The sequence below is a fragment of the Eublepharis macularius genome, chromosome 2 (assembly GCF_028583425.1).
Source record: "Eublepharis macularius isolate TG4126 chromosome 2, MPM_Emac_v1.0, whole genome shotgun sequence".
Taxonomy (NCBI): Eukaryota; Metazoa; Chordata; class Lepidosauria; order Squamata; family Eublepharidae; genus Eublepharis; species Eublepharis macularius.
The window spans coordinates 12,834,877-12,862,705 of record NC_072791.1 but is presented as its reverse complement, the minus strand read 5'-3'; the positions used below and the strand labels follow the sequence as shown (position 1 = coordinate 12,862,705).

Sequence of the window (27,829 nt, the reverse complement as noted above, 5' to 3'; positions counted from 1 at the left end):
TTGCCCGGCTAACGCAGCTCCCCTGCTGGATTTCACCGAGTCGTTTTTTCTACGTTGTTAATGTGTGTATTTTTAAAAGAGGAAATTTCACATGGGTAGCCCAGTTGGTCTGCAGTCGAAGAGCAAGATCCGGGTCCAATAGCACCTTAAGGACCCACTCGATTTCCAAGGTAGGAGCTGTCGAAGAGAGCTTTGACTCTCGAAAGCGCCTAGGTTGGCAATCTCGAGGAGCTTTAAGGTGCTATTAGACTCGGATCTTGCTGTACCGGGAAGAAAGGTATCGGGAGAAGGGAGCTCTGAGTCTCGAAAGCTTCTAGCCTTGAAAAATCTTGCCGGTTTCTGCGGTGCCGCCGGACTCGCGTCCTGCTGATGGACAACGGGAAGGAAGAAACCCCGAAGTATCGGATCCGAGCGCGGCCCGCTGGGCCAGAAGTTCCCGAGCAGCGCCCTGGGTCAGCGCAGACCTCCAGGTATGGCTGGTTCACGTGGGAAGGAGGGAGAAGGTGGGAGGGAGGAGGAGATGATTGACGGTTTCCATAGAAACCCCGCCCGCTCCGCCCCGCCCCGACGGGCGAACTGGCCAATACGCGCGCCCGCAGCCCGCCTGGGCCATTAGGAATATGTAGCAGCCGGAGAGGCTTCGGAGGAATCACGTTGGAGGGGGGTGGGCGGAGGGGGGGGAGGCGCCGCGCTGGGCTGGCCGGAGTTGCGCTCCGAGGAGGAGCCGTCCCGCGGGCTCCTGCGTGGCGGGCAGGAAACCTGATCGGCTAAAGGGGAGCCGGAGGAGGAGCGGGAGGTGCGCGCCCTCCGGACCGGCGCGGCGCGGCGGGGGGGGACGAGCCCGAGGAGGAGGAGGAGGAGGAGGGGGGCGGCGCGGCTCCCAACTTTCCAGCCCAGCGCCCGGGGGGCGAAAAATGTCCTCGGCTTCCCCGGCCGGGATGGCGATCAAGCAAGAGCAGGCGCCGGACATGCAGGAGCCCGGCCGGGCGGCGAGCCCGGCGGCGGCGGCGCCCTCGCCGTCGCTGGCCGCGGCTTTGGCCGGGGAGAAGGACGCGGCGGCGGCGGCGGCGGAGGTCCTGCTGCAGGCGGAGCTGCTGAGCGGGCCGCCCTCGGCGCCCCCCTCGCCGGCCTCGCCGCCGGCGTCCGGCGCGCTGGCCTTCTCGCCGGAGCAGGTCGCCTGCGTGTGCGAGGCGCTGCAGCAGGGCGGCCACCTGGACCGGCTGGCGCGCTTCCTGTGGTCGCTGCCGCCTGGCGCGCTGCTGCGCGGCGGCGAGAGCCTGCTGAAGGCGCGGGCGCTGGTGGCCTTCCACCAGGGCCTCTTCGGCGAGCTGTACGGCATCCTGGAGGGCCACAGCTTCGGCGCCGCCAGCCACCCGCTGCTGCAGGAGCTCTGGTACAAGGCGCGCTACGCCGAGGCCGAGCGGGCCCGCGGCCGCCCGCTGGGCGCCGTCGACAAGTACCGCCTGCGCAGGAAGTTCCCGCTGCCGCGCACCATCTGGGACGGCGAGGAGACGGTCTACTGCTTCAAGGAGAAGTCGCGCAACGCGCTCAAGGAGCTCTACCGCCAGAACCGCTACCCGTCGCCCGCCGAGAAGCGCCACCTGGCCAAGCTCACCGGCCTCTCGCTCACGCAGGTCAGCAACTGGTTCAAGAACCGCCGCCAGCGCGACCGCAACCCGGCCGAGCCGCAGGCCAAGAGGTGAGCGCCGGGGCTGTGGGGCGGGGGGAGCCCGTCCGCTTTGCGCTTTGCGCTTTGCGCTCTGCACATGGCCAGGGGAGCCCCGGGCCCGAATGTGGCCGCTCTGCTTGACATGCCCCCTGGCACACATTCCTTTGCACTCTGCACATGGTTACCAGCTTGGAAGGGAAAGATGCCCGGGGCTGAGCTTGGGACAAATGTGGCCGCTCTGCTTGACATGCTCCCTCGCTCGCATGTCTCCTTTGCACTCTGCACATGGTTACCAGCCGGGAAGGGAAAGATGCCCAGGGCTGAGCTATGGATATAAATTTAGCTCTGGCCGCTCCTCTCTCTCCCCCCCCCCCCACTTTTGTGCATCCTGGGGGAAGCCCTTGAACTTTGTCCTCTGCACATGATTGGTGGGAGCCCTTCTGCTTTGGGCTCTGGACATGGTTAAGGGGTGTGTGATTTGAAAGGGAAAGGTGCCCCGAGCTGAGCTTTAGAAACAAATGGCGCTCTGCCCCCACTTAGGGTTGCCAACCTCCAGGTGGTGGCTGGGGAGCTCAAGGAATTACAGCTGCTCTCCAAGCCACAGAGATCAGTTACCCTGGAGAAAATGGGGGCTTTGGAAGGTGGACTCTATGGCATTATACGCCATAGAGGTCCTTGACTTCTCCAAACTTACCCTTCCCCATGACCAAACTTAGCCATGACCAAAATCTCCAGGAATTTCCCTACCCAGAAACGGCAACCCAAACCTAGCTCCTGCCTAGCTTGAGATCCCTCCACACATACCCACTTTCTTCTACCTTCTCCCCCATTCCCCTCTTTCCTTATTTAACACCCCCCCCCCATTTGATCTCCTACTTCCTGGTTGTCCTTATCCCCCTCCCCACCCACCTTTCTGCTCCCAGCAACTTCTTGGAGCCTCTCCCCACTCCCCTTCCATTCGTCTTGTTGCTTCATTTTTAAATGTTAAGACTTTGGAACGCCGCAGCTTTTACCAGCCCCTTCTTTCAGCTTGGTCATTTGACTAGGCTGCCTTTTGACTACCACACTTTAAAAGTCATGGCTTCCTAGGGAGTGGGATGACATGGGTGAGATTGGAACCCGGGGCTTCACAGCACAAACTTTCAGCTATTTTCCTCTCTTTTCTTAACCTCATTACGCATCCTTTTGCCCAGTACCTTGCTTGCTGTGTTGGCTGACTTTTATTTCCCTCCCCCTATGCTTACCCAAATCATTCCCTGTTTCTTACTCTTTTGCCTCCCTCCTTCTTCGTCTGGCCTTCTCCCTCCCCCTTTCCTGGTTTCCTTTCTTGACAAAACATGGCGTTTACCTTCAGTCCTGTCCTCTCCCCGCCGCCCCCATCTCACACTCACTCTAAACACACCCACTCCTTGGCTTGCAGAGGGTGCGGGGAAAGCGTTTCCAGCAGGAATAATAGTCGGCTGGCTCCTCTCTCCTAATGCACACTTTACTCCATTTCTTCCACATACACCCCCAGGTTTTTTCCAGAATCCAAGAAGCCCCCCCCCCCCCCGTCACTTCCATAGCAATCCAGTTTTTCTCGGTGAAAGATCTCCCCATAACTTTCAAGAATCTCTGCCTGAGGGCAAGCTTTCCCACAAGCCCAAGTCAGTTATTTTTTTCTCCTTCGAAGCCACAAAAATTCTTTGTAGCTCCGATCTTTCTGGGATCAGGGTTATGCTCGTGGCTTTTCTCTCCCTCCACAGCCTCCCCATTATGAATTCCCATTTTCCTGCCCTATGTTAGGGGATTCTTTTAACAGCATTACGGCTGCTTCCAACCCCCCTTTTAAAATTCTTACCTGCCCCCCTTCCTTTTTATTTCGTAAAAAGATCCAGGCATCTTTCACCCCCCCCCCAAGATGCAAGATTTTGATCGCCTTCTGTGCCTTCATAGCACCGACCCAATATCTGCTCTGGCTGCTGGTGAGGTTTCCCAGCTCTCCAGAATCTTTCCTTTGCAGAGGCAGAAAACAGTTTCATTTTGGTTTTTTATGAAGACTTTATTCTCTGTTTAAGCTATTCCAGGCCCCCTCAAACATTTCTCCCTGGCATTTTCTCCAAACTTGCAAGTGTCGCGGTTCTATCTGGATCCACTTCCTTACTTATCTGAGGCCTGAGGAGACTTTTTGCCTCTCATTTTATTTGACAGCGTTAATCATTTGCCCGGGTTTTATGTCACCAAGGGAAAAAGAGAAAGAAACATGAGCGCATGGCTTGGCTGGAGCATACCCCCCCCCCCACACACGATTCCTTGCTTCTCTTGTTGTGAAACTTGATTCTATCCTGAAGCAGATCGAGTTTCATTTCCCAAGAAGAGAGGAACAAGAGCTGTCTGAGTTGCAATCCTAAGTTGTCCCCAGCCTAAAAAGATCCTAAAACAGATCTCCTTTTAGTCACCTTCTCACTGGGAGCGTTATTGTGTGTGTGTTTGGGATTCCCACTATCCCAATACCACCACCCCCATTGTGTGTGTGTTATGTGCTGTCAAGTTGCCTTTGACCTATGGCGACCCTATGAATAAAAGACCTCCAAAACGGCCTATCATTAACAGACTCAGATCCTGCAAACAGGAGGACATGGCTTCTTTGATTGGGTCAAGCCATCTAGTTTTCGATCTTCCTCTTTTCCTGCTGCCTTCCACTTTTCCTAGTATCATTGGCTTTTCCAGAGAATCTTGCCTTCTCATGATATGACCAAAGTACGATAGCCTCCCATTACTTCTCTCATTCTTAGGAATATTTTTTAAAATACCAAAGCCTATTTGGAGAACCACAGAAGTTAGTCGGCAAATCGACAAAGGTCTTTCTGGATCTTCTCAACCACGCTGTCCTGGGTCCAGGTGTAGCTGAGCCAGTGTTAGGGTGCGGAAAGAGGCAGAGGGGTGAGAAAAGCTGGCCGCTGGGGCTGGGGAGGGGGGGTTGGATTGCCTGCAAGCAGCCAGGTGAGGCAACCTCCCTGCCTGCACAAGACACATTCCTCTGGTTTCCCCGCCCACTGCCCACTTGCTTCCTTCACAGAGGGGTCTCCAGGCAAGGAAAGTATTTTTTTTTAAAAAAAAGCAAACCCCAAAGGCCTTTCTGGGAGGAAGGGCACAGCTTTGCTGAGCCAGCCTCTTTCTGTCCTTGGCGCACATACATCAAAGCCACAAATGGGGGTGGGGGTGGGGGGTGTAAAACTGGGCAGACCAGTCAACAAAAGCCGTCCGGGCTGAGGTGTTGCGGAGGGGGAGAACAAATGCCTATGTGGAGGTTTGGTTATGCAGCATGAGGGTTTTTTCCACTTGTTTGTTTTTGCCCGCGGCGTCAACTGCAGAAGCCTGAAGGGTAGTTAATGGGGGTGACAAACCAGGGTTCAATTCCCAGCTCTTTACCTAGGCAAAAGGGGGGAAAGCGACATTTCTTTTCTCTGTGTCTCCTAGAACTTGGAAATGAATGTAAATGAAAGCGGAACACTTTACCCTCGATCTGCAGCTGTGAGCCACTTCTTACGTTCTGCTTTTTTAATATTCCGCAGTGTGCATGGTAAAAAGAGTCCTGTCTGTCTCTGACTCAGATTTGATGGATGTTGCAGGAAGTCATATTCAAAGTAGCTCAGAATCGCCCTTTCCTTTTTCTTTTTTTTGTGGAGAGAAGCTCACACTCGGTTCTATTGAGAGAATGACAAATACATTGTCTGAAGCCACATGACTCAAGAGTTGCTGTATCTCCGGCTGGTTCCCTGGGTTGGCACCGGGTCTGTTGTTGAAACATAAACAACTCAATTGGCTTGAATACCAGGTCAAAGGCATCAGTTTATCCCTCCTCCTCCTCCTCCTCCTCCTCCACTTTCGATTTTTGTTTGTAATGCCAAGTATGATTCTTTGACCTGTACTGAAAACATTTTACGAGATACAAGAAAGCGCACCTCATACTCCCAAAACAGGCTGTTTCTTGCTCGTGATTCCATTTCACAAGGGGAAAAGAGCTTTAAGCTGCCTTTTCCCCACCTCGACTAAAACGTCTTTGTTTCCCCTTGACGGCAGTCTGAAATGTCTTTCTCTTAAGATGAACTTACTCTCTGTTAGCAACATTGCTGGTGGTGTTATGAACCCCCCCCCCCCGAACACGGGAAGCTTATTTCTCCTTGAACATCCTTTTTTTTTTCAGGAGGCCTTAATATTAATTACTGTTTACATTCATTCTCTTAAAAATACATTCATTTTTCTTCCGGGAGGTGTCTTCCAAACTTTTTAATCCTCTTTGGTTGTTTCCCCCTGCATCCTTTCTGGTAATAATGGTTTGTGGTGCAGATGCACAAGATAAGGGCTGTAAAATGTCCTTAATTTGGAGCAAAAGTGCTATATAAATAACAATCCGAAGAATAAGCAACCAAACCCTGTTGCGTATTCGCAAGGATGTGTGATCATCCCCCCCCCCCCAAAACACACATACTTCCCTTGCTGCCAACAGCTGCCATAAGCTTGGGGTGATTTTTCTTTCATTTCCCCAGGGTGGTATTTTCCCCTCCTTGGGAAGAACCAGGAATAGAAAACATCTAACACATTTTGGCCGTGCTGTCACGCTGGTGGTAAATTTGTCAGTTCAAATAGCCTTTAACTGTTGTGTCTGAGACCAGCCAATGCCATTTGGAACCACTCACTGATCTGGGTGTCGCTTTCTTGCTGGTGCATTGTTTGATGTCCGACATCCATGTACCATGTTCAAGACCTATCGGTCTGTTTCCTTCTCTGACGTCCCTAAAATTGCTTGCACCTCAAATAAAAGATGCAGAAACCCTTTTAGCAACTGGACCCATTTACCTTGAAAAGGACAGAAATATTTGGGGCCCTTTACTTTAGGAGGAAAGATGGAGCAGATAGAGACAAGGTGGGGGGTTTATGAATGGTTTGTGCAGGATTTTTTTCTCCTGGTTGTGCCAAAACACAGGAGTTGTCCACAAAAGGTGATTTGCTTCAGGCTCAGGATAGTTAAAAAAGAAGAAGTATTTTTACTTCGCACAACGTGTAGCTGACTTGCAATGGTGGCCACAAGCTTAGATTGTTTTTAAAAGGATGCTGTAAATCCTATGGCTATTTGTTGGAATGGGGTGGGTCTTCTGGGAATTATAGGCATGGCAATGCTCTGTGCCTTCTGCCATATACACACTCTTCATCGGACCTTCTTCTGGGAGTTTCTCTTCCTTTTGGTTAATTTACAAAATCTTCCTTTTCTGCGTATTAAGGGAGCTTTGACTCTCAAAAGCTCATACCCTGGAAATCAAATTAGTCTCTACGGTGCTTCTGGACTTGAATCTTGCTGTGCATACTTGGGAGTCCCTTAAGAATATAAAAGAGCAAGTCTGTTAACGATAGGACGTTTTGGAGGTCTTTCATAAGGTGCCATAGGTGACTTGATGGCACATAGCGCACAAGAATATCGGTGCCTCAGCCTTATTTGCAAGTAGCCTGGTTGTGATTGGCCACAGAAGCATCTACTTTACTATTCGATATAGTTATACTAGCGTAGAACCTCCATGTATCGAAGCAGTATATCCCTGAATACCAGATTCTGGGGTCCCACAATAAATTTTGTTGCTGTCTTGTCTGTAAATGTTCTTGAGGTACTCTGAACTAGCCATCATTTGAAACAAAAATGTTGGATCTGTCAGGCTGTGGTCCAAAAAGGGGGCAGCAATGTTCATGGATGGCTTAGCACAGAAAATAGGGGACAGGACTAATTATTCAGCGGCAAGGAAGACTGTCTGTGCATGCCCAGGTGAGGTCTCTCCTCCTTCAGAATCATATTTCCCAAAGCGGAAAATGGGCATTACAAACTATACATGTTGGTAAACTGCAGGTCCCATTTTAAGCCCATGCCACCGCTCTGGGCCTAGCATGCCCATTTGCCATAAGATGTGCATTTGTGAACCATCCCGTTCTGAGTCCTTAGCTGGAGGGGCTATAAACTAGCTGTTTGTAATTTGCAAATGTTTTGCCTGATCCTCCAGATTTTTTCCCCCTTAAACCTGTTCTGTCCTGTTTCTTTTGTTTGCTGTTTTCTCACCTTTCTCTTGCCAGGATGTAAGCAGGTCTTTTTTTTCAGCTGGAACACGGTGGAACGGAGTTCTGGAACCTCTTGAAAATGGTCACATGGGTGGTGGCCCCGCCCCCTGATCTCCAGACAGAGGGGAGTTTAGATTGCCCTCCACGGCAGAGTTTAGATTGCCCTCCACCATTTTCTCTTAAGGGCAACCCACTGAGTTCTACCACCTCTTTTCCCAGAAAATAAGCCCTGGATTTAAGCATCTCTCTGCTAACCTGATTCTATAGGATTAACCCATTCTCCAAACTGAGTCTGCCCTGCTCTCCTTATCTATCCATTCTGGGAATCCAGAGCTGCTGTATCTTCAGGAGTAGAAAAGAGCAAGAGTCCAGGAGCACCTATAATACTGACGAAATTTGTGGTAGGATATGAGTTTTTGTGAATCCCAGCTCACTTCTTCAGATATCTTCAGGGTGTGTGATCAAGGCAAACAGAGAGGTGTGCCGTTTCAGTGCTTGCTTGAAAGCACCGCTGCAAAAACTTCACCTTGTGCATGTGGGTGGGTGGGGGAACTAGGCAGAACCCTTCTTTCTGGCCTCCTAGTTTGGTCAGTGCGGGAGGGGGCATCAAACATGAAATTCATCTGCTGACAGCTGCAGTCCAGGTTGAGTTTTAGTTTTTGATTCTGCAAGATGTACATTCTTTTACATTCTCCTCCATAGCATTCAGAACCTAGGCTGACTTTCTTTCAGAACAGTTCTTCAGACAATTCCTGAACCTCTCAGTGTGTACCTCCAGAAACTGATCTCCTGTTTTGTTTCAGCTAATCAGTTTTCTTTGTCTCCATAGCATAATGCACCCCTCTTTTGCATATACCCAAATTTGCATTAGGGAGGGGGGGCAGGTCTCAGATGTTTCGCTAATGAGTTAGGGACCATAGACTTCACCACTATGTTGCCTTACATATACTATCTGTTTCTTTAAATATGTCTTTAAATATGTGCCCCTCTGAGCAACCTGTGCTTCATGTTGTCTAATGTCAGTCCTAGAATTGCTTATGTTCTGTTTAAGCATTTCCACAAATCTGTACTGGATTCCTGCTAAGGCTATGTCTTTGTAAACTTGTATCTATTTACCTTATGGCATTGTTTATGGAAATGCCCTTGACATTGACTGTACTGATCTCACACTGTGTAATCAGCCTTGAGTCTCAGTGAGAAAGGCAGACTATAAACGACATAAATAAATTAAACTTACTCTGGATTAATTTCCAGATTTGAGTCCTGTAGTACCTTGAAGACCAGCAAGATTTCCAGGGTGGAAGCTTTCGACGATCCCTTCATCAAATTTGATCCAAGGTTTCTGGCTATTTGACAAAGGGAGCTTTGACTTTCGGAAGCTTACACCCTGGAAATCTTATTGGTTTCTAAGGCACTGCTCCTACCCTTTTCTACTCCGTGTATCTCACAAAGGGAGCTTTGACTCTCAAAATCTCATACCCTGGAAATCTAGTTGGTCTCTAAGGCACTGCTGGACTTGAATTTTGCTCTTCTACTATAGACCAACACGGCTTCCCACCTGAAAAGATGCTACTGAATTCTTCTGCTGCGCACCAAAACAGCTGCCTAACCGGAATAATTGCCAGTTTGTGATTTCATACTGATAATTCAGCACGTAAATTTGGGAGGTAGCTATGCAGAAAAGCAAGCATGCTTCCCATCTCTACCCGTACAGAGGAGTGCGTTCAAAGCTTTCATATTGCGCTTTTTGTGATATTGCCTAGCTTTAATATTATGCATTTTGTGATAAAATCATTTTCACGTGTAGCCCCATGTTGAAGGGGGAGGGGACTTACAGTGCAATCCAAAGCAGAATTACTCTAATCTAAGGCCACTGAAATCAATGGCCTTAGACTGGAGTAACTCTGTTTAGGATTTCACTGTTTAGGCCACTCATGGAAAAGATCAGGTTCAAACTGGGGGCTTCAGGTTCATGTTGCAGTCTCTTGGCAGCGATGCTACGTAGGATCAAAGAATTGTACATCTAGTTCCAGGTGTTTGGCAGGGCTTTGAACCTGTGCTATGTTAACTACAGCCCTGACATGTCGCGTGGCATGTCCCTTTTGGAAAGCAGGGGTGTGGTCTCCTCTTCAAAGGCACAAGAAACCTTCTCTGGGTGTGCTCAAGCCCCTAGGTATGCCTAAAGCAGCTTTCTGTGTAAAGAGAAGCACATGGAATGAACAGCAATTCTTCGTTAATTGATCTAAGAGAAGAGAGCAGCGTTAAGCAGGTCTGCATAGAATCCTACTTGGGTCTGTTCAGTAGGGCTTACTCCCAGGAAATTTTCTTAGGATTGCGTTGTAAAGTGACCAGCTGTGTGCCTGTTATGTCTCAGTGTGATTCATTGCTCTGACTGCATCCTCCCAAAATATCTGCTGGGGGGGAGGGGTAATTCTGCCACATCTCTGCAACAGTGGAATAGTGGTTTGCGCATCCATTTGCGGAAACCCAGGTTCAAATCTCCACTCTACCTTGAAGACAGTTTCATACTCTCTGCTCAGCCTAGCCCACGGGGTTGTTAAAAGGATAAAATAGTGAAAGGAGAAGCAAGGACACTTCCTTGAGCACCTTTTGGGAAGGGTAGGATGAAAGATTGCAATCGGTGTATATTTGTGTGTTTGCGCATGTGCACATCACTGTGCAGAGTAAGCAAAATTTAGCCACCTCTGGACGTGGCTGCCTGTTGTGCCTCTGCATGAATTCCTGCACAATTAGGAGCTAGACCCAGATCGGCGACTCTTGCAGGGCCACAGGGGATGGATTCCCTCACTGGTGGGGCCATTGCATATTTGGAAGCTAAACCCAATTTCAGGAGGCAAGACTGATCTGTGCTTCCAGCTTTTAATTCACATGCTGTTCTGCAAGTAATGCAGTGGTGCAGCTGGGTGTAGCCCTGGCTAGCTGCTTCCAGAGTAAGTGGAATGTCAGGGCTGTAACTCCTGATCCATGAGACGCCTCAGATGCTGCTACTCAGTCCCCTTCCCTTTTCCATGGCCCATATCAAGGGACTTCCAACATGGAGGCTTGGTTGGCTCCTGCTTAGGATAGGGATCCCCAACCTTTGTGAGCCTGAGGGCACATTTGGAATTTTAAGAAGGGATGGTGAGCCCCGTGCCAAAATGGCTTCCATGCAGGAGACAGAGCCGAACCCAAAATGGCTGCCAGACAGGAGATAGAGCCGAACCCAAAATTACTGCCCCAGGAGGCAGACCTAAAGGGAACACCTCCCTCTTCACACCTCCTGGGAAGAAGGAAAGCCTGAAGAGGAAATGGAACCACACATTGACTAAAGAAAGCCCAGCTGCTTTCCACTCATCCTTCAGTGGAAAACTGTTTCATTTGAATAAGGCCAACAATAGCGTCTCCCACTTTTTGGAAAGCTATGCAGGCTCTGTGGTGCCCATGGACACCACGTTGAGGAACCCTATGCTAGCAAGAGGCTTAGCAGGTGAATCTTTAGGACTTCTGCGGCACTATCCAGGGCCAGGCCGTTTGCAGAGACTTTTGCAAACGTGATCCGCTGTATTGGCAGCTGGAACGGTTGCTGGCATTCGCTTCCTCCTCTAATGGAGTTTCAGGCTTTATTCAAAAGTGAAGTGTTGGAGAGTGTTCAAATGGAGCTTTTTATTCCTCCTGACGAAAAAAAGAAAGGGACTTTTGTGTGTTTAATCATCTCTTGATGCTTCCCGTGGAAGGGGAAGACTATTCCATTGCTGAGGAGGACTCCAGTCAAAAATGAAGCTTGCAGTCCAAAGAGATCCTTTTGGAATGCGTCAAAAGGCTTCTTGTAAATGCCCCAGTGTGGTGCTGGAGTCTTCTTTGCAGGGAGCAGCAAGACTCCCCCCCTCTCCCCAAAACCAGTTCTTAAAATTCTTCCACCTGCCCATCCTTCCAAACTTCAGCATTGGCTTGCATTGCAATTTATGAGAGGGCTCTTCTTGAGGAATGTCACTGGACAAACACACTTTTCTGGCTGGGGGGTGGGGAGGTTGGTTTCCTTCGTAAAATAATTTGGGGACCTCATGTTGTAGCCAAGCAAGAACTGCGTCTGTGGATTTTCTGGACTTAGAGTCGCTTTGGACGCCATGACAGCGCAAACGAAACTGGAAGTAAAACTCTGTGTTGTCATTGTCAAAATTTCCAAATCGCCCCCAACAGGGAAACGGGCAAGTTGCTTCCACCCATGCACACACCATTGGTCTGACTCTGCTGGTTGTGGGAAATTTATTACTAATGCACCGAGCGTGTGCATGCTTCATGAAAGCGGCACACTTTCAAGTCCCTTGGATCCCAGTGGGTGAGTTCAGCACATTTTCCCATTGAGTTCAATATGGAAATGCTTTAAAAACAAAGATCCCGTTTTTCTTCCGAATGGGGATCCAAAATGACTTACAATATAATGCTTCCTTCTTGACCGCAGCCACTCTGTGAAGAAGATTCGGCGGAGAGACAGAGGGACTAGCCAGAGGTCACCCATTGATCTTCCATAGCTGAGCAGGGTGGGGGCTTGGACCCAGGCTTCCCAGATCCTAGTTCTGACACTGTAACTCTCAGCTATCCCTGAGCTCCTTGCTGGGCAGGATGAAAATGTAATGTGGGAGATCAGTATAGCCAGTTCATGATTGCATGCAACATAAATCAACACTTTGCAAAACAAATAGCAATACAAATGAATTCAGAAATTAGTTGGACTGTTTTGTTTTGTTTGGGGCTGTATGGCAGCTTTCCTAAAGAATCTGCTTTGGTACCTAGCTCTGAAGTCAAAGTGGTACTGCCCCTCCTTTCTGGTTGCTGCACAACTTTGACAGTTGGCTTTCCAAGGCCAGAAGTATTAGCCCTCCTGATGCATTTGTTGTGTTCTCTGTTGACGGTAATAGATGTGCCAGGGCCCCCAGAATGCATTAATTGCCTCTGCCAGCTTGCCAAATGGCTGCTCCCTGGGCTTCTGCCCATTGTACCCCCTCCCTAGGGCATTTTAGCAACAGAAGGCAGACAGGTTGGTCTGAGGCTATATCATTTCTTGGATTAAACTTGCATTAAACATTTTGGAGCGCACTGGAAATATGAGCTGGGAGGCATGTTTTGCTCTCTGTAATTAATATTACTTTACGTATCATTTTCAAGAATCAGATCGGTGCCAAAATTACAGTTGACGGACAGGTTATACCTCACCACCTTTGTAATGCTATTACTCCCCAAGTGTGTATGTGGGGTGGGGAGGCAAACTATAACTTGAAAATAATCACAAGAATTGGGAAAATAGGAGGGACTTCTGTTTTTTCCCAGTATACTCTTTAGAGGAGGGGCTGTGGCTGAGAGCCAAGCTGCAAGAGATGAATTACACGTGGAGGAGCACGTGAAGGGAGTCGCGATGTTAGCCGGGAAGCTGAGTTTTAAAAGAGATCGGAAGGCGTTGTCAATTTCCCCTCTCTACAGAGCCAGAGAAGATTGCTCCTCAGAGGGTTTGTTAACTTCCTCTTTGCCTCCCAAAGGCGCTCTCAGTTTCACCTCCCCTTCTAGGAGGTGAAGAGGAAATTAACAGACCCTTTGAGGAGCATCTTCTCTGACTCTGTAGAGGCAAAATTGACAAAGCCTTCCGATCTCTTTTAAAACTCAGCTTCCCGCCTAACATTGCGACTCCCTTCATGTGCTTGTCCTCGTGTAATTCGTCTCTTGTAGCTTGGCTCTCAGTTATGCAATGACACCTGCCTCTGCCTTGGGTGCAGGAGGTTCGAGGATCCATCTCGAGTTGAAAGGACCAGATAGTAGATGAGAGACCCTGTGACCCTGGAGATCTGCCGCCAGACTGAGCAGACAACACTGACCTTGATAGACCGATGGTCTAATTCAGTATAAGGCAACTTCATGTGTTCATGTACGCTTCATTTCCATTCCTTTTGCCAGGACGCATTCCAGTTAAGGCTGTCATTCCTAGTGAAGAAATCTTAGTTGATTGATTTATTTGGGTCTATTTAATCAAAAAGTTAAGTTTGTATATATTTGCATACAATCTTTCAGATGCTTTATATCTTTCAGATAAAGCATCAACTGAGAGGCTTCCTCCTGTAAAAGAGAATGGGGGGTGGGTTGCTCTCCTAATGTAGCACTTAGTACTTGGTAGTGGACAGTGCCCTCAAGTCATAACTGACTTATGGCGAACCCCCCGGTGGGGTTTTCATGGCAAGAGACTAACAGAGGTGGTTTGCCATGCCTCTGGAACCCTGGTCTTCATGGGAGGTCTCTAAAAATGGGCACAAACTGAAATATGAACCAGAGTTCATCACGAACTGGGCCATTTTTTGGTTTGCGAACTGGCGGTTCGTCAGAGGGCATTTCTGATGACCCTCGACGAAGTGCTACAATTTTTAGCCCAGTTTTGGTTTGTTTTTTTGATTCGTCACTGTAGACAGCCTGGTGCCAATCAAACAGTTTCCTAGGCAACGGGGGGAGGGAGGGGAAGGGGCTTTCTGCAGACCTTCTGCTACCCCATAAATGACGTATTCACGAACCAAACAAATTGGTTTGCGAACTGGGCAATTTCATGCCGGTTCGTGGTTCATGAACCACGATGAACGACAAACTGCCATGTTTCCGGTTTGTGCCCATCTCCAGAGGTCTGCCATCCAATTACTAACCAAAGCCAGCCCTGCTTAGCTTCTGAGTGACAAGATCAGGCTCACCTTGGCTATCCAGGTCAGGGCACTTTGTACTAGAGTACTTTTTTTGGTACCTAGAGTACCTTTTGTGATGTTTTTGTGTGTGCTTCCTCTTGGGGCCTTGTGACGACAGCACTTCCAGGAAGTGACAACATCACGCAGGGGCCAGAAGTGTTCTTGCACTTTGCAGTGGGAGTTGTCCTGGGGCTGCACGATGACATCATTCCTGGGAGTGATGTCATCATGCCACCCTGGGAGCACACCCAGGAGGCCTATTCCCTCGCCTTTCCCACCCACTGGACGGGTGAGTGATGGCAGGGAGCAAAGGGTGAGATTGGGGGATCTCTCTTAGTACCTGCAATTCTTTTAGGTTCTTTTTAAAATGATAATTTTAATATAAAAACTGCTGTCCAGTCCATCATGTACAACTATCTAGTTGATCAAATGGGGTTTCATCGGGTAATCTAAACAACTAGGTGTCAAAGGGAGCAATCCTAAGCAGGTCTATTTAGAAGTAAGTCCCATTTTATTCAAGGGGGCTTACACTTAGGAAAGTCTTCTTAGAATTGCAGCCAAAATGTTGTAGCCCGTACTCAAATGCTTCTAAGTTGCCTGGAGATTTGGGGATGAAGAGCAGACATGCTGTGGTCATCAGAATATCACCTGGCTATTGTCTGAGACTAGCCAATCCTGTGACCAGTTTAGAGTTGCAGAATTTTCAGAAATCCTGCAAGTTGGGGAGGAAATGGGAATTGCTGAGAAAATTTTAAATATAAGCATATATTTTCAAGAACATAGTGCAGTATGTATATCTGTCTGCCGCATAAAGTCGTAGCATTTGATGTGCTTAACGAAATTTTAAAGCAGTACAATTTTATGTAGAACTGTTGCGGTTTAAGCCGGTTGATTTCAGGGGGAATCGCACTATAAATGTCTTAATTTTATGCAAACAGTAATTGAAAGCATGATCCAAACAAAGCAACCGCCTGCCGTATTGTCAACTTCCTAAACATTTTGGGGAATTGGGAAAAACTGGGGTGGGAGCCATCAGCATTTTAGGAACCAAAAGGAATATTATCTGGCCTCATAAATGGTTTTCTCTCCATATGGTTAGTGTCAGTGTTACCCAGTAATAATGTAAAAATCTGCAGAGCTTGTTTAGCTGAGGCAACAGCAAGGTAAGTTGACATGCCGCAGCAGCCGTTCTTATTTTCAACTACTTCCAGCCGTCCTGGGGAAAACTAGTTTCTCTGCCTTCAGTCTTAAAGATCACAATAACCCTGTATGCCCTGTGTCTGTATACAAGGAGTGCATATCGAAGAGAGACTGGGATTTTACCCGTTAACCCAATCCTGTATGTATTCAGCACCACATGGTTACAGATCTTAGATGTGTACGAACAAAAAGAATGTTTTAATGATATTTTCAAGACATGTGCCAGGTGCTTCCATTTATACTCCACTTTGAGCTGGGCTGCTGGCAAAGTGGCCTATAAATCTTGTAAATAAAGAATTGGTCCATTCCCTGCCAAGAGAAATTAGAGCCGATCAGAATTGGCTAGTGCTGCATATACAGAACTTGCATGTAGTGCTGGCCAACTTCATATTCTCCTCCTTGACTTGATGGTAGTCTCTGTACAGGGAGTAGAAAAGAGCAAGAGTCCAGTAACACCTTTAAGACTAACAAAATTTGTGGTAAGATAGGTAAAAAGGTAAAGGTAGTCCCCCTGTACTGACCCATGGGGGAACGTTGCATCATGATGTTTTCTTGGCAGACTTTTTACGAGGTGGTTTGCCATTGCCTTCCCCAGTCATCTACACTTTACCCCCATGAATCTGGGTACTCATTTTACCGATCTTGGAAGGATAGAAGGCTGAGTCAGCCTTGAGCCAGCTATTTGAACCCAGCTTCCGTGAGGATCGAACTCAGGTCATGAGCAGAGCTTGGGCTGCAGTACTGCAGCTTACCACTCTGCGCCATGGGGCTCTGTGGTTAGCAACTGTTTGGTAAGGTATGAGATTCAGACACAGCTGTATCTGAAGAAGTGAGCTGTGACTCATGAAAGCTCATACCCTACCACAAATGTTGTTAGTCTTATAGGTGCTATTGGACTCTTGCTGTTTTCTACTGCTACAGACTGACTAACATGGCTACCCATCTTGATCTATACAGGGAGGTTTTATTCCCTGCAGAGGAAACATTCAGATATTAGAATATCTGCAGGCCTGCTTTAAAAGGACTTGGTAGCTAATGGAGATATCACTTGAGTTCACTGTCCTTTTTCCTTTTGACTTGCAGCGAGTCAGATGGTAACCCCAGCACAGAAGACGAGTCCAGCAAGGGACAAGAGGATTTATCACCACATCCCCTCACCAACACGTCTGACAGTGTTGCCAGCTTAAGCCTCCCTAGCCACATGGAGCACATCTACATGCAACAGCTTGGAAACACCAAAATCTCGTTAAGCTCTTCGGGAGTGTTGTTGAATGGAAATGTAGTGTCTGCCAGCCCGTCTCCAGTTTTTCTGAATGGTACCTCTTTCATTCAGGGCCCCAATGGTGTCATTCTCAATGGACTCAACATGGGGGCCTCGCAAACAGTATCATTAAATCAGCCCAAAACGTCTCCTGGCGCGTTGAACAATGGGGTTCCCATGAGCGACATACTTGCATCTTCTTCCGAAGACGTGAAAGACTTCAAACTCCTTCAGACTTCCATGTCCAGCTCTGCTGCGTCCTCAACGACCACCACCACGTACAGCCCCAGCTCCGTGCCTGCTTCTTTCCCGGGCTTGATATCAAGCATGGAGGTGAAGAAGGAAGAAAGCGAGGAAGCCATTGCCTCTCAAGATGGAGGCTCTGTGGTTACTTTTACGGCCCCCGTCCAGATAAACCAATACGGCATTGTCCAGATCCCCAGTTCAGCAACAAATGGCCAGTTACTTAACGGAGGGATTGGGTTCTCGTCTTTACAGCTGTCTCCCGTTTCAGTGGCCTCTTCCCAAGGTAAAAATTTGTTTAAGCCTATTTTTATTGCTAGAAAGTTAAAACAATATTATCTCGCCTCTTTTTGCAGCCGAGACTGTGCACTGCTGGGTATCCAATGTATCTGGTCAGCTAACAGTCATGCCTTACTGCAGTGTAAGGAGCCTCCTCTTAATGCAAGAGGATAGGCTCCGACATTAGTTGAACTAGATATGTAGAATAACTGGGCCGTTTCCACACGGCTTACCTTCTTCTGGAAAACAGCGTCTTCACACGTGAAATCGCGCGAGAAGACGCTGTTATTGTACGAAATCGCACGAGAAGGCGCTGTCTTCCACGATAACAGCGTCTTCTTGCATGATGTCGCACGTGAAGATGCTGTTTTCCGGAAGAAGATAAGCTGTGTGGAAACGGCCCTGGAAATTTTAAAGCTAGGATGGTGCTGGTTTCTGCCTCCCTGCATTTTGTCCTGGGGGAAAAAAATTGGGAACTTGAGGAAAAATGGAAATATATGCAATACTTTCTTTTGTATCAAACATAAACATAGTACCATATTCTACTGTAGCACATGTATTTTAATATTAACCATCTGAGACATTGAAAAAAACTAAAAACTGAAGGTAAAAGACAAATTCTGTAGTAAATACCATGCACTATTTGGCCAGAAAACACTCTCACACAGTTCCAGTGGGTTGGGTTACCAACCTGTTTAGACGTAAAGTTATTTATAACATTGAAAACACTGAACTCTATAATAAGGTATTACCTTTAGCCATATTCTAGTATATTCTTGCAAAAATTATTCACATTTAAACAATAAATGTTCATAAAAGTATGTTGTATGTAGGTTGAATCCAAACTGCTTTTCCACCAGTGAAAGAGGGAGGACTTTGACTGCTACAAAAGTTTTATTTGAGATCAAGGGACCAGCATAAACAATAGCCGTGTGGAACGGGGGCTGTAGTAGCGCGAACTGTGTGAGATTGAATGAAAAAAACTTTCTGGATCCAACCTGCTATGTCTACAGTATACATGGGAATTATCAACTATTCTCTACATGCCCCTATGTGAATACTTAAACCTAGAAATTGGAGCCATGGACAGACATGACATATCTTTCTACAAACCTGAAAAAAGCCCCAGGTTTGTAGAAAAATATGATTTTTTTTTTAATGGATTGTTTAAAATCCCTCAAAATAATAAAAGCGGCACCTGTAGCTTTAAGAAACAAATTGCCTCAGTGGCCATTGCTAGGCAACCACAACACTATTGTCAGCCTTGTTAAAGACTGAGTGGAGGGGGCGGGGCCCTTTTCAGGGCTGTTTTGGCTTTTGAGGAAGGACTTGGGGCCGCTGAGCGACTTGCGACCTCCGGCATCCATGACTCCCCCAGACACTGCTGCTCACTACTGTTCAACAGCAGCCACCACACAAGAAGTGTAGCGATTAGAGTTTCAAACTAGGTTCTAGAAGACTCAGTTCAAATCCCTACTCTGCCCTGGAAACTCGCTGGGCGACTTTGGGCTACTCATACATTCTCAGCCTAACCTACCTCACAGGGTTGTTGTGAGGATAAAATAGAGGAGCGTGATGAAGGTTGCTTTGGGTCTCCATTGGGGAGAAAGGTGGAGTATAAATGAAGTAAATAAATAATGAATAAAACTGAAGCTGGGGTAGGCGGGGTGGACAGATAAAAGAAAGTTTGGTTGTTGAGTGGGAAGGAGAGAAGAAAGCAGGGAAAGGGGAGAGGATATGGGGGCTACCAGGAGGAAAGAGGAAATAGTGTAGGGAAGGGGAATACAGGAGGAAAGGAAGTGACACCTGCAAATTATCTTATGCTATAAACTATGCTACATTAAAATTTTTCATTCTATGTATTTTGAATGGAACTTGCCTTAAACATTTCACTTGTTTCAAATGGGGGGCGGGAAATGTCACTGCAGAGGCTGGGAAAGTCCTCAGACTTGAGCGCCCGTTGAGTGAGAAAAACACTGTCTTAAGATGTTCCTGGCTGACTTGCGTAGACGACATGGGTAGAATGGATGACGTGGCCAAACTGCAGGTGGGAGGAGCGTGTTCTGAAATCGCTTCTCTCTGTCACGTGCTCCCATTGCACACGAGGGGACCAGAAGCATTCCACCCCGCTGTGCTAGTGTTTTGCTTGCATGGGATTATTTATGTGAGCGTTCCAAACTGGAATGTTGACATAAATCTATAGGTTACCTATAGGTTTATAGAGACTGAATCTTATCTATAGGTTCAGTCTCCATCGCCTTGCTTTTTGACCCCTCACTTCTCCTTCTTGAATAAACCTGGCCCTAGTCTCTGCCAGAATGCAGCATAATAGAGATATCCAGGGCTTTTTTTCTGGGAAAAGAGGTGGTGGAACTCAGTGGGTTGCCCTCGGAGAAAATGGTCACATGGCTGGTGGCCCCGCCCCCTGATCTCCAGCCAGAGGGGAGTTGAGATTGCCCTCCATGCCGCAGTGCAGTGGGCAATCTAAACTCCCCTCTGTCTGGAGATCAGGGGGCGGGGCCACCAGCCATGTGACCATTTTCAAGAGGTTCCGGAACTCCGTTACACCACGTTCCAGCTGAAAAAAAGCCCTGGAGATATCTGTTATTTATATTACTATTACAGCGTGTTTCTGCCTTCTGTCTTCTGAGGAGCTCAGAATGACACACATTCTGTATTCTGTATTTATGCTGTCTGTCCTTTGGGGAGCTCAAAACGGCATCTCTTCCAACCCCCCCCTTCCTCCTTCCCCCTCGTATCCTCACAACAACTCTGTGAGGCAGGGCTGGTTATGCGAGACGGACTGCCCAAAGTCACCCAGACAGCATTGTAGCTAACGTTGGCTGTTTTTTCTAAGCAGCATTTGTGTATCTTGTATAAATAGCTGCATCCGTCTTATGAGCAGAGAGAACACCGAAGCAGAATTATGTAAAATGATGAATATGTGGATATATGTGCTTGTTTGGCATAATTTCTGTTCTTGTGAAAAAGGACAAAATTCCTCAAGCCTCTGAAAATCTTAGCTATTACACACATTTTCAAGCATATTTTCTTTTTCTTTTTTTTTTCAAAGTGAAAGTTGAGATTTTCAGGGCGTGCTACATTTTGTGCCCATCATCACCAGATTCTCTCAACTTCTCCTGCAAGTACAAAATGCACATTGCCCTGTCTTTGAAATCCGATGTTCATAGAACAAACTATTTGCTCTAGAATGAGGTTAACCCCTTATACTAGTTCATGCTATAGGTTATCTGGCTCAGTATTGTCTTCTCTGACAGTTATCAGCTCTTGAATGTCTTGGAATGAGAAAGGTCTTCCTTAACCGGAGACATTCAGTGACTGAACCCAAAATCCTTGGCATGCAAAATATGTCTAGACATGTTTATTGTAGGGTTATCCACAGAACCGCAAGTGTTCCCATCACTGCCCATATTCAGCAGTGAACCCCTACCAGCACCAACAAAAATATTCTCCAAAGGATCTTGAGATCCTCAGAAATAGTGCGGGCTGCAATTCGAATAGTAAAATGGAGGCAATAAAATAGAGGCGAAGTGCATTCTGATTGTAGGATAGGGTTGTACCTGGCACCTGGTGGTAGGGATGTGGGTGGGGGATATGAGAATGCTGCAACACCAGCTGCGGTGTCATATTACTTCTGGTTTTAAAAAAAGTGACACTGATGGTTGTACCATAGAGTTTCTGCTGATTCCTAGAGTTACCCTGCGTCACTTCCATTTTTTTTTTACCAGAAGTGACATCACACCACATACAATGCTATGCTGTTTTTCCCCAATGCCACTCTGAGTGGTGGAGGCCAATGAGGAGGGGCAGGGAATCTCCACCCCATCCAATTGGGGAATGAGTCCCCTATTGTAGGAAGACACCTTTTAGACCCCCTGACATACCTGAGCTCCAGAATCATTAGTTATCTATGTAGGTGGAGGGTTGGACAACACAAGGGAGATGAATAGAATAGGTGATCTCTAGGGGTGGCTTGAGGGACCCCAAGCATAACCTACTTTACTTTAATACATGCATGATTTTGTATGAATAGAAGGAAGAAAATGCAGCATCTTTGTTGGAGAGAAGCAGATTTGAGTCTGGTCAGTGCTTAGATGGGGGAGAATCCCTAGGAAAGTATACAAGAAAGGTGGGATAGAAAGATAATCTTTATATAAAAATAGCCCGTGTGGGCCAAAAAAAATACACTTGTGGTTGCAGGCAAAGTATAGGAATCTGCAAGACCAGTGTTTGCAGGAAAAGCAATTTGTTAATTTTAGGAGGACCTAAAATGTTAAGAATGATGGGAAAGGAAACTAAATGGAACTTGGGAGCCATTTAGAGTTGCCCAAAACAGGTGCAGGGGTACCAGCCCACCATGACCATGAGAAGATGAAGGAAAGGGAAACGGGAAGGGAAGGGGGGTTGGAGGGAGCAGCAAAAGGGGAGGCGAAGAAATGGAGCTGCGTAAACGGAGTCAGTGTTGGGGAGCAGGGCCAGAGGCAGAGGAATGAGGTTTTCCCTTCCCTTTCCACTAAGTTTTTCTTAAATTAATCTGTTTTTCATCTTCCAATCAACAATTAACAATAACAAACATCAAATTATAGTTGATAACACAAAAGGAACTTTCAACTTTAACACTCGTAACTTCTCAATAACAATAAATTGAATTAATTTATTGAACATACAAACATCACATCTCGAAGTCTTATTTGTTTACTGGCCTTTACATACAAATAGATATATACACGATAAGAGTGCAAGATTATACATGTTAGTCACGGATAAGCCATTGAATAATAGAGGGCTTTCTTTACGGTATTAGTAATCACATTTTCTTCTTTGGTTAGATATTCCAGGACTGGGAACCAATGTGCAAGAAAGTAAGATTGGTATTTTCCCTTCCCTTAATCCCCTCCCTCCCCCTGAGGGCCATTCTTTGTGATATTTATTTATTTACATCATTATAATGAATTTTAGTCATTCTTGTCCTTAGCTTGGGGTCATTATTAGACCTTGCTGTCCATATCTGGTCTTCAAATATTTATGATACTTGTATCATCCTCTTCTGTGGGGCTTTAGTGGTTTCCTGGCCTATGGACTGTCCAGGTCTGTGCCAGTATAAATTCTCTCATGTTAACCCAGACCACTCGTGGTCAAGACTTTAGTGGAGGCAGGTCGCAATAATTCTGTCTTATGTCTTAATAAGCATCAGTCCCGTGAAAAGAGGTTTTTATGAAGATGCCAAATGTTGTTGTTGTTCTTAAAACATTGCATTTTTAATAATGAATGGGGGGGGCTAGTGTATGAACCCACACATGAAGTTGTCTTATACCAAGTCAGACCATTGCTTTATCATGGCCGGTATTGTCTACTGTGGTTTGCAGTGGCTCTCCAGAGCCTCGGGTAGAAGGGGTTTCACATCACCTACCACCTGATCATTTTTATTGTTGATGCCGGGGATTGAACTCAGGACCTTCTACATGCCAAGCAGGTACTATGCCACAGCCAGTCCTTTTCAAACCTGGAAGCTGCAAAAGTGCAACCAGTTTGGTGTAGTGTTTGAGAGCAGCAGGACTCTAATCTGGAGAACCGGGTTTGATTTCCCCATTCCTCTGCTGGAAGCCAGCTGGGTGACCTTGGGCCAGTCACAGCTTCTCGGAGCTCTCTCAGCCCCACCCACCTCACAGGGAGATTGTTGTGAGGGTAATATTAACACGCTTTGTAAACTGCTCTGAGTGGACATTAAGTTGTCCTGAAGGATGGTATATAAATCGAATGTTATTATATTTATTGTTCCTTGGGAATTATTGGACTGAAGGTGTGACTGGTTGCACTTTTTCAAATTATGATTCAGTTCTAATTTTAATCACAATAATAATAATAATAATGTTACCTTGTGGAGTAATACTCCAGGAGTGTACTTCTATAGGTGCACCACACAGGAATAAAGAGGAACTTTGCAGTACCTTAAAGACAAACAAGTTTCTATTCTAGCATCCGCTTTTGGAACTAGACCCCCACCTTGGCAGGTGACAAATTAGCTTCTAATCTGTGAAAACTGATGCTAGAATAAAAACTTTGTCTTTAACGTGCTGCAACCCCCCTGTTTATTCATGAGAAGTGCCTTAATCTGGAGGAGAAGGACTTGAAAGTCAGCTTTATGGAGGTTTGAGACAAGATACCTGCTCTTTGGGTCTCTATAGGTGCCTCCAGTATAGATCCACTGCCACAGAACTATGATGTTCCCTGTTTGGAGAGAACAAGGCAACTTTGCCCCAAGTAAATCATGTCTTAAATAGCCATGGTGGTGATATCTCCGATCAAAGTAGACAGCAAATGAAAGTACATTAGAAAATTTGGTGTGACAAACAGTCAGATATGCATATCTTCCAAACAATAGATGGATTTTTAAAAAATGAAGTAGCAAAGTAAAATTAATTGTTGTGCTGGGAGTACATAATTTTGAGGGGTAAGTTTTTATCTAAAAAGGATCACTATGTCAGCGTATCTTAAATGCAAACGGTATCTCGGTGGAGTGAAAAATTGTCACGCAAAGTTCAAACGGTCTCTGTGAAGCCAATTTAATCACATAAACCGATTTCACTGCAAGCGGGCGAGGGTTTTGCATCACCTTGAGAGAGAGCCTTGTAAGTGGTTGTTGGCTTTGCCACCTGGGTGATAGCTCCACCTTTTATTACCCGTTTTGTTCTTTGCAAGGTCCTGGCATGAAATTTCTGTCCCAACAAAGACTCATCTGGTTATTGCTCACTTGAAGTTGTTTTGGAGTTTGGAGAGTCGTTTAAAATGCAAGCGAAAGGGTTGATGCTCTAACCCTGGTCACAGCTTTGGAGTGAGCACTCCACCGGTGGATGCAGTCGTCTTTAGCGGAGTGCTCAGATCAGCATTTGCTATTCACTGACTCGTTCTTGTCTGACTTCCCCATTTGTCTTAAGCTCTCCTGCTTCCCTGGCCTTTTAAAGCCAGATTTTTCCTTTTCTTCCCAGCCCTTCTCTAGGTCAGTGAAAGCAGCACAGCCGCCATGAACAACTAACTAAACAAAAATAATGTATCTAAATAAAAAAAATAAACAATATTGAAAGAAGTCTTCAGCCTCATGTATTCACTGAACTGTATAACACGACTGCCACATAGAAACTCAGAGGCTCGACAATTGATCAGACGTTCAACAATAAAGGTCACAAACGTACAAAGATACTGCAATATTCAAGTCCAATAATAAAGTGCAGTATGCTCTTCTGCAATGGGTATCAATAAATATAGGAAAGAAAGTGACCAATGCTTGTAAATATAAAGCGATAGTGCCTCGAGTTACAAGTAAAGATATTGAATATACAAATTTCAAAGGGAAATGACCATCAAGTTCAAAGGAGAAAATACTCCATCGTTGAAATGTAACTGCAATGGAGGTGCTAGCGTTTCCATCACGTTTCTGTTGTCCTTCTTCGGGGCAGTTACCACGCAATAAAAAACAATTCATATGAATTTTGTCCAGCATACCTATGGGACTGCCTCCCTCCCTATATTCCTCCACGGCAGCTTTGCTCATCTGAACAGGGTCTCCTGCAGGTGCCAGGCTGCACACGGGTGAAGTCAGCAGCAGCCCGTACAAGGGTTTTCTCTGTGCTGGCCCCTGTCCTGTGGAATGACCTGCCTGAAGAAGTCAGAAGAGCCCCCACTCTCCTGGCTTTCTGTAAACGGTGCAAAACTGAACTATTCAAAAAGGCTTTTTACTCAAACGGGAGGGCTCTATTATAGGGATGGGGTCTCAGCTGCTTCACTAACCAGTTGGGGATCACAGACTTCATCACTATTTTTGCCTTATATATTATCTGCTGCTTTAAATATGTACTCCTATGTACAACCAGTGCTCCATGTTGTCTAATGTTAGTCCTAGAATTGATGGTTTTTCTCCAGTATTTTCTACTATGTCTTGGATCCTTGCTAATGCTATGTCTTTAAACTTGTATATGTTTACCTTACGGTATAGTATTGAAATGTACTTACTTGATACTGATTGTATTAACCTCATACTGTGTAATCCGCCTTGAATCTCAGTGAGAAAGGCGGACTATAAAAATGTAAATAAATAAATAAATAAATAAAATACAAATATATTATACAATATACTAAAAGCTGAATTGGAACGATTATCTAATATATTTACAAAGGAAATCACAATTCATAAACAAGAACATTCCCGGTTCATCTCGTATATACATCAGGGCAGCAACAAAGTAAAGAAAAAGCTGTCTAATTATAATGAGAAGCCGCTGAGGGGAAACTCTTCCTCCACAGATTTAAAGAGCCAGAACAGTTTGCCCATACCATAATTAAATCAAGTCAGTGGCAACCAGGTTGCCTTGAGTTCACAGCAAGTGGCAGCCAGTGATGGCTTCTGCCTGGCCCAGCCCTCTGTGACATGGGAGCAGCTCAGCCAATCACTGCCAAGATGCTTCATCAGCCCCTTCCCATTAGTACATGAGATACTGTCCTGCCTTACTTGTAATTTATTTATTTACATTATTTATATTCTGCTTTCTCACTGAGACTCAAGGCGATTAGCACAGTGTAAGTCAATGCAATCAATCGGATGAGACATCTAATAAGCAATGCAACGGGACTGGGATTTCAGATAGTTGCAAATGGTTAGCCCTTCCTTTCAGAGCTGTGCCACGCGACCAGCGCAGTAGGCACGGCAGACTCCTTCCTGGTACCATTTCACAATATGGGCATTTGCATTTTTATTGCTGTCTGCATGGAGAAAGCTAGTGCATCAGGGAAAAGTGCATGTCTCTCTGCTGTGCTTCTTCATATTGGGAAAAATATTTGTCCCACTTCCTAAGCAGGACATGGAAAAGTCTGATCTAAGTGCCATGGGAGATATAGCAGTGTATCTATGAGGGACAGACTTCGGATTTTAAGCTTGTTTTGTGCCACTATTCAACTTAATCTCTCTTTCTCTTGTGCCCCCTCTCTTTCACTGCAGGCAATATTTCAGTAAACCAGAGTTCATCCGATGGGGGTACTTTCACCAGCGAATCTCCAACTGCACAACAAGGGAAGGTGTTTTTCAGCTCTCTTGCTCCCAGCGCAGTGGTGTACACAGTCCCCAACTCAAGCCAGACAATCGGACCAGTTAAACAGGAAGGACTGCAAACAAGCCTTGTGTTTTCCCAAGTCATGCCACTTGGTCAGAACAGCCAACTTCATGAAAGCTTGTCTTCGGACAGCCTGCCCGGTGGAGGCCTTCAGGCGGGAGCCTCCTCGTTAGTAAACGTAACGTTGTCACATAATTTTTCTCTAGCACCACCTAATCTCTTAAATGCTGAAGAACTCAGCTCCGGCGTGCCCGAGAGTCCACCCCTGCCATCCCCAGCGACAAGCGGGGCGACCGTCATTTCCGTCAGCAACGCCAACTATGCAACGCTTCAAAACTGCCCCCTTGTTGCCAGTCACGATCTGATGTCCATTTCCACGACGCAGACAGCCCTGGGAGGGGTCAGTCCCACAACAAGCAATCATACTGAACACCAGTCGGTACAAGTTCACCCCAGCTTCGGCAGAGAACAGCGGCTAATTCTGCAGTCTCTGCCTCACATAAAGGAAAACTTCTTATCTGATGCTGACAGCAAATCAGCCAGCAACTTAATGATGCTAGATTCGAAAACCAAATATGTTATGAGCAATATGGTTGATGCAATCTGTGAAGAGCTGGAAACGGACAAGAAGGAGCTTGCCAAACTCCAGACGGTACAGTTGGATGAAGATATGCAAGACTTGTAAATGTGTGTGTGGTTTTTTTCCCCTTCCTTTCTCCTTTCATTTCAATAGTCCTCCTCCTTACGAGGCCCGAGAAGCACAGAGTGTGTGTCATCTAGTCAACATATGTATAACGGAGACAACCCTCCAGAAGCACACATCAAGTATCCATATTTTAAAATGAAGAGATCGCCATTAGCAAAACAAGATTGCAGGCGTCGTCGTGCATGCAGTATAGCTTTGAATAATAGTACTCTGTTAGCTTACTTTAAAGGAGGGAAGGGATCCCTCAGTCAGGCATGGGATGGTTTGGTTTACAAGTATAATCCAGATAGTTTCACTAGATGCACCCAACATCAGTGTATTTTTCAGAAGTTATACCCTCCAATATATATATTATCTCTGTCTGTCTACATTTTTAATCCTGCCTTTCCTCCCGGGAGCTCAGAGCGGTGAACACGGTTCTCCTTCCTTACTTTATTCTCACAACAACCCTGTCAGATATGCTACGCTGAGAGGAAGTGACAAGGCTGAGGTCAGTCAGTGAGCTTCCATGGCAGAATGAGGGTTAATTTCAGTCTAATACTACTACACCGCCAGGGC

The 27,829-nt window shown here is 46.4% G+C and overlaps 1 protein-coding gene across 1 annotated transcript; it reads left to right on the top strand.

Moving 5' to 3' along the window:
• The first annotated feature begins 938 nt into the window (after window positions 1-938).
• SIX4 (SIX homeobox 4) lies at window positions 939-27,829 on the top strand. Its single transcript, XM_054972096.1, has 3 exons — window positions 939-1,699; window positions 16,744-17,450; window positions 26,454-27,829. Exons 1-3 carry the CDS (start codon window positions 939-941, stop codon window positions 27,248-27,250), a joined length of 2,265 nt encoding a protein of 754 aa, XP_054828071.1. The 3' UTR covers window positions 27,251-27,829.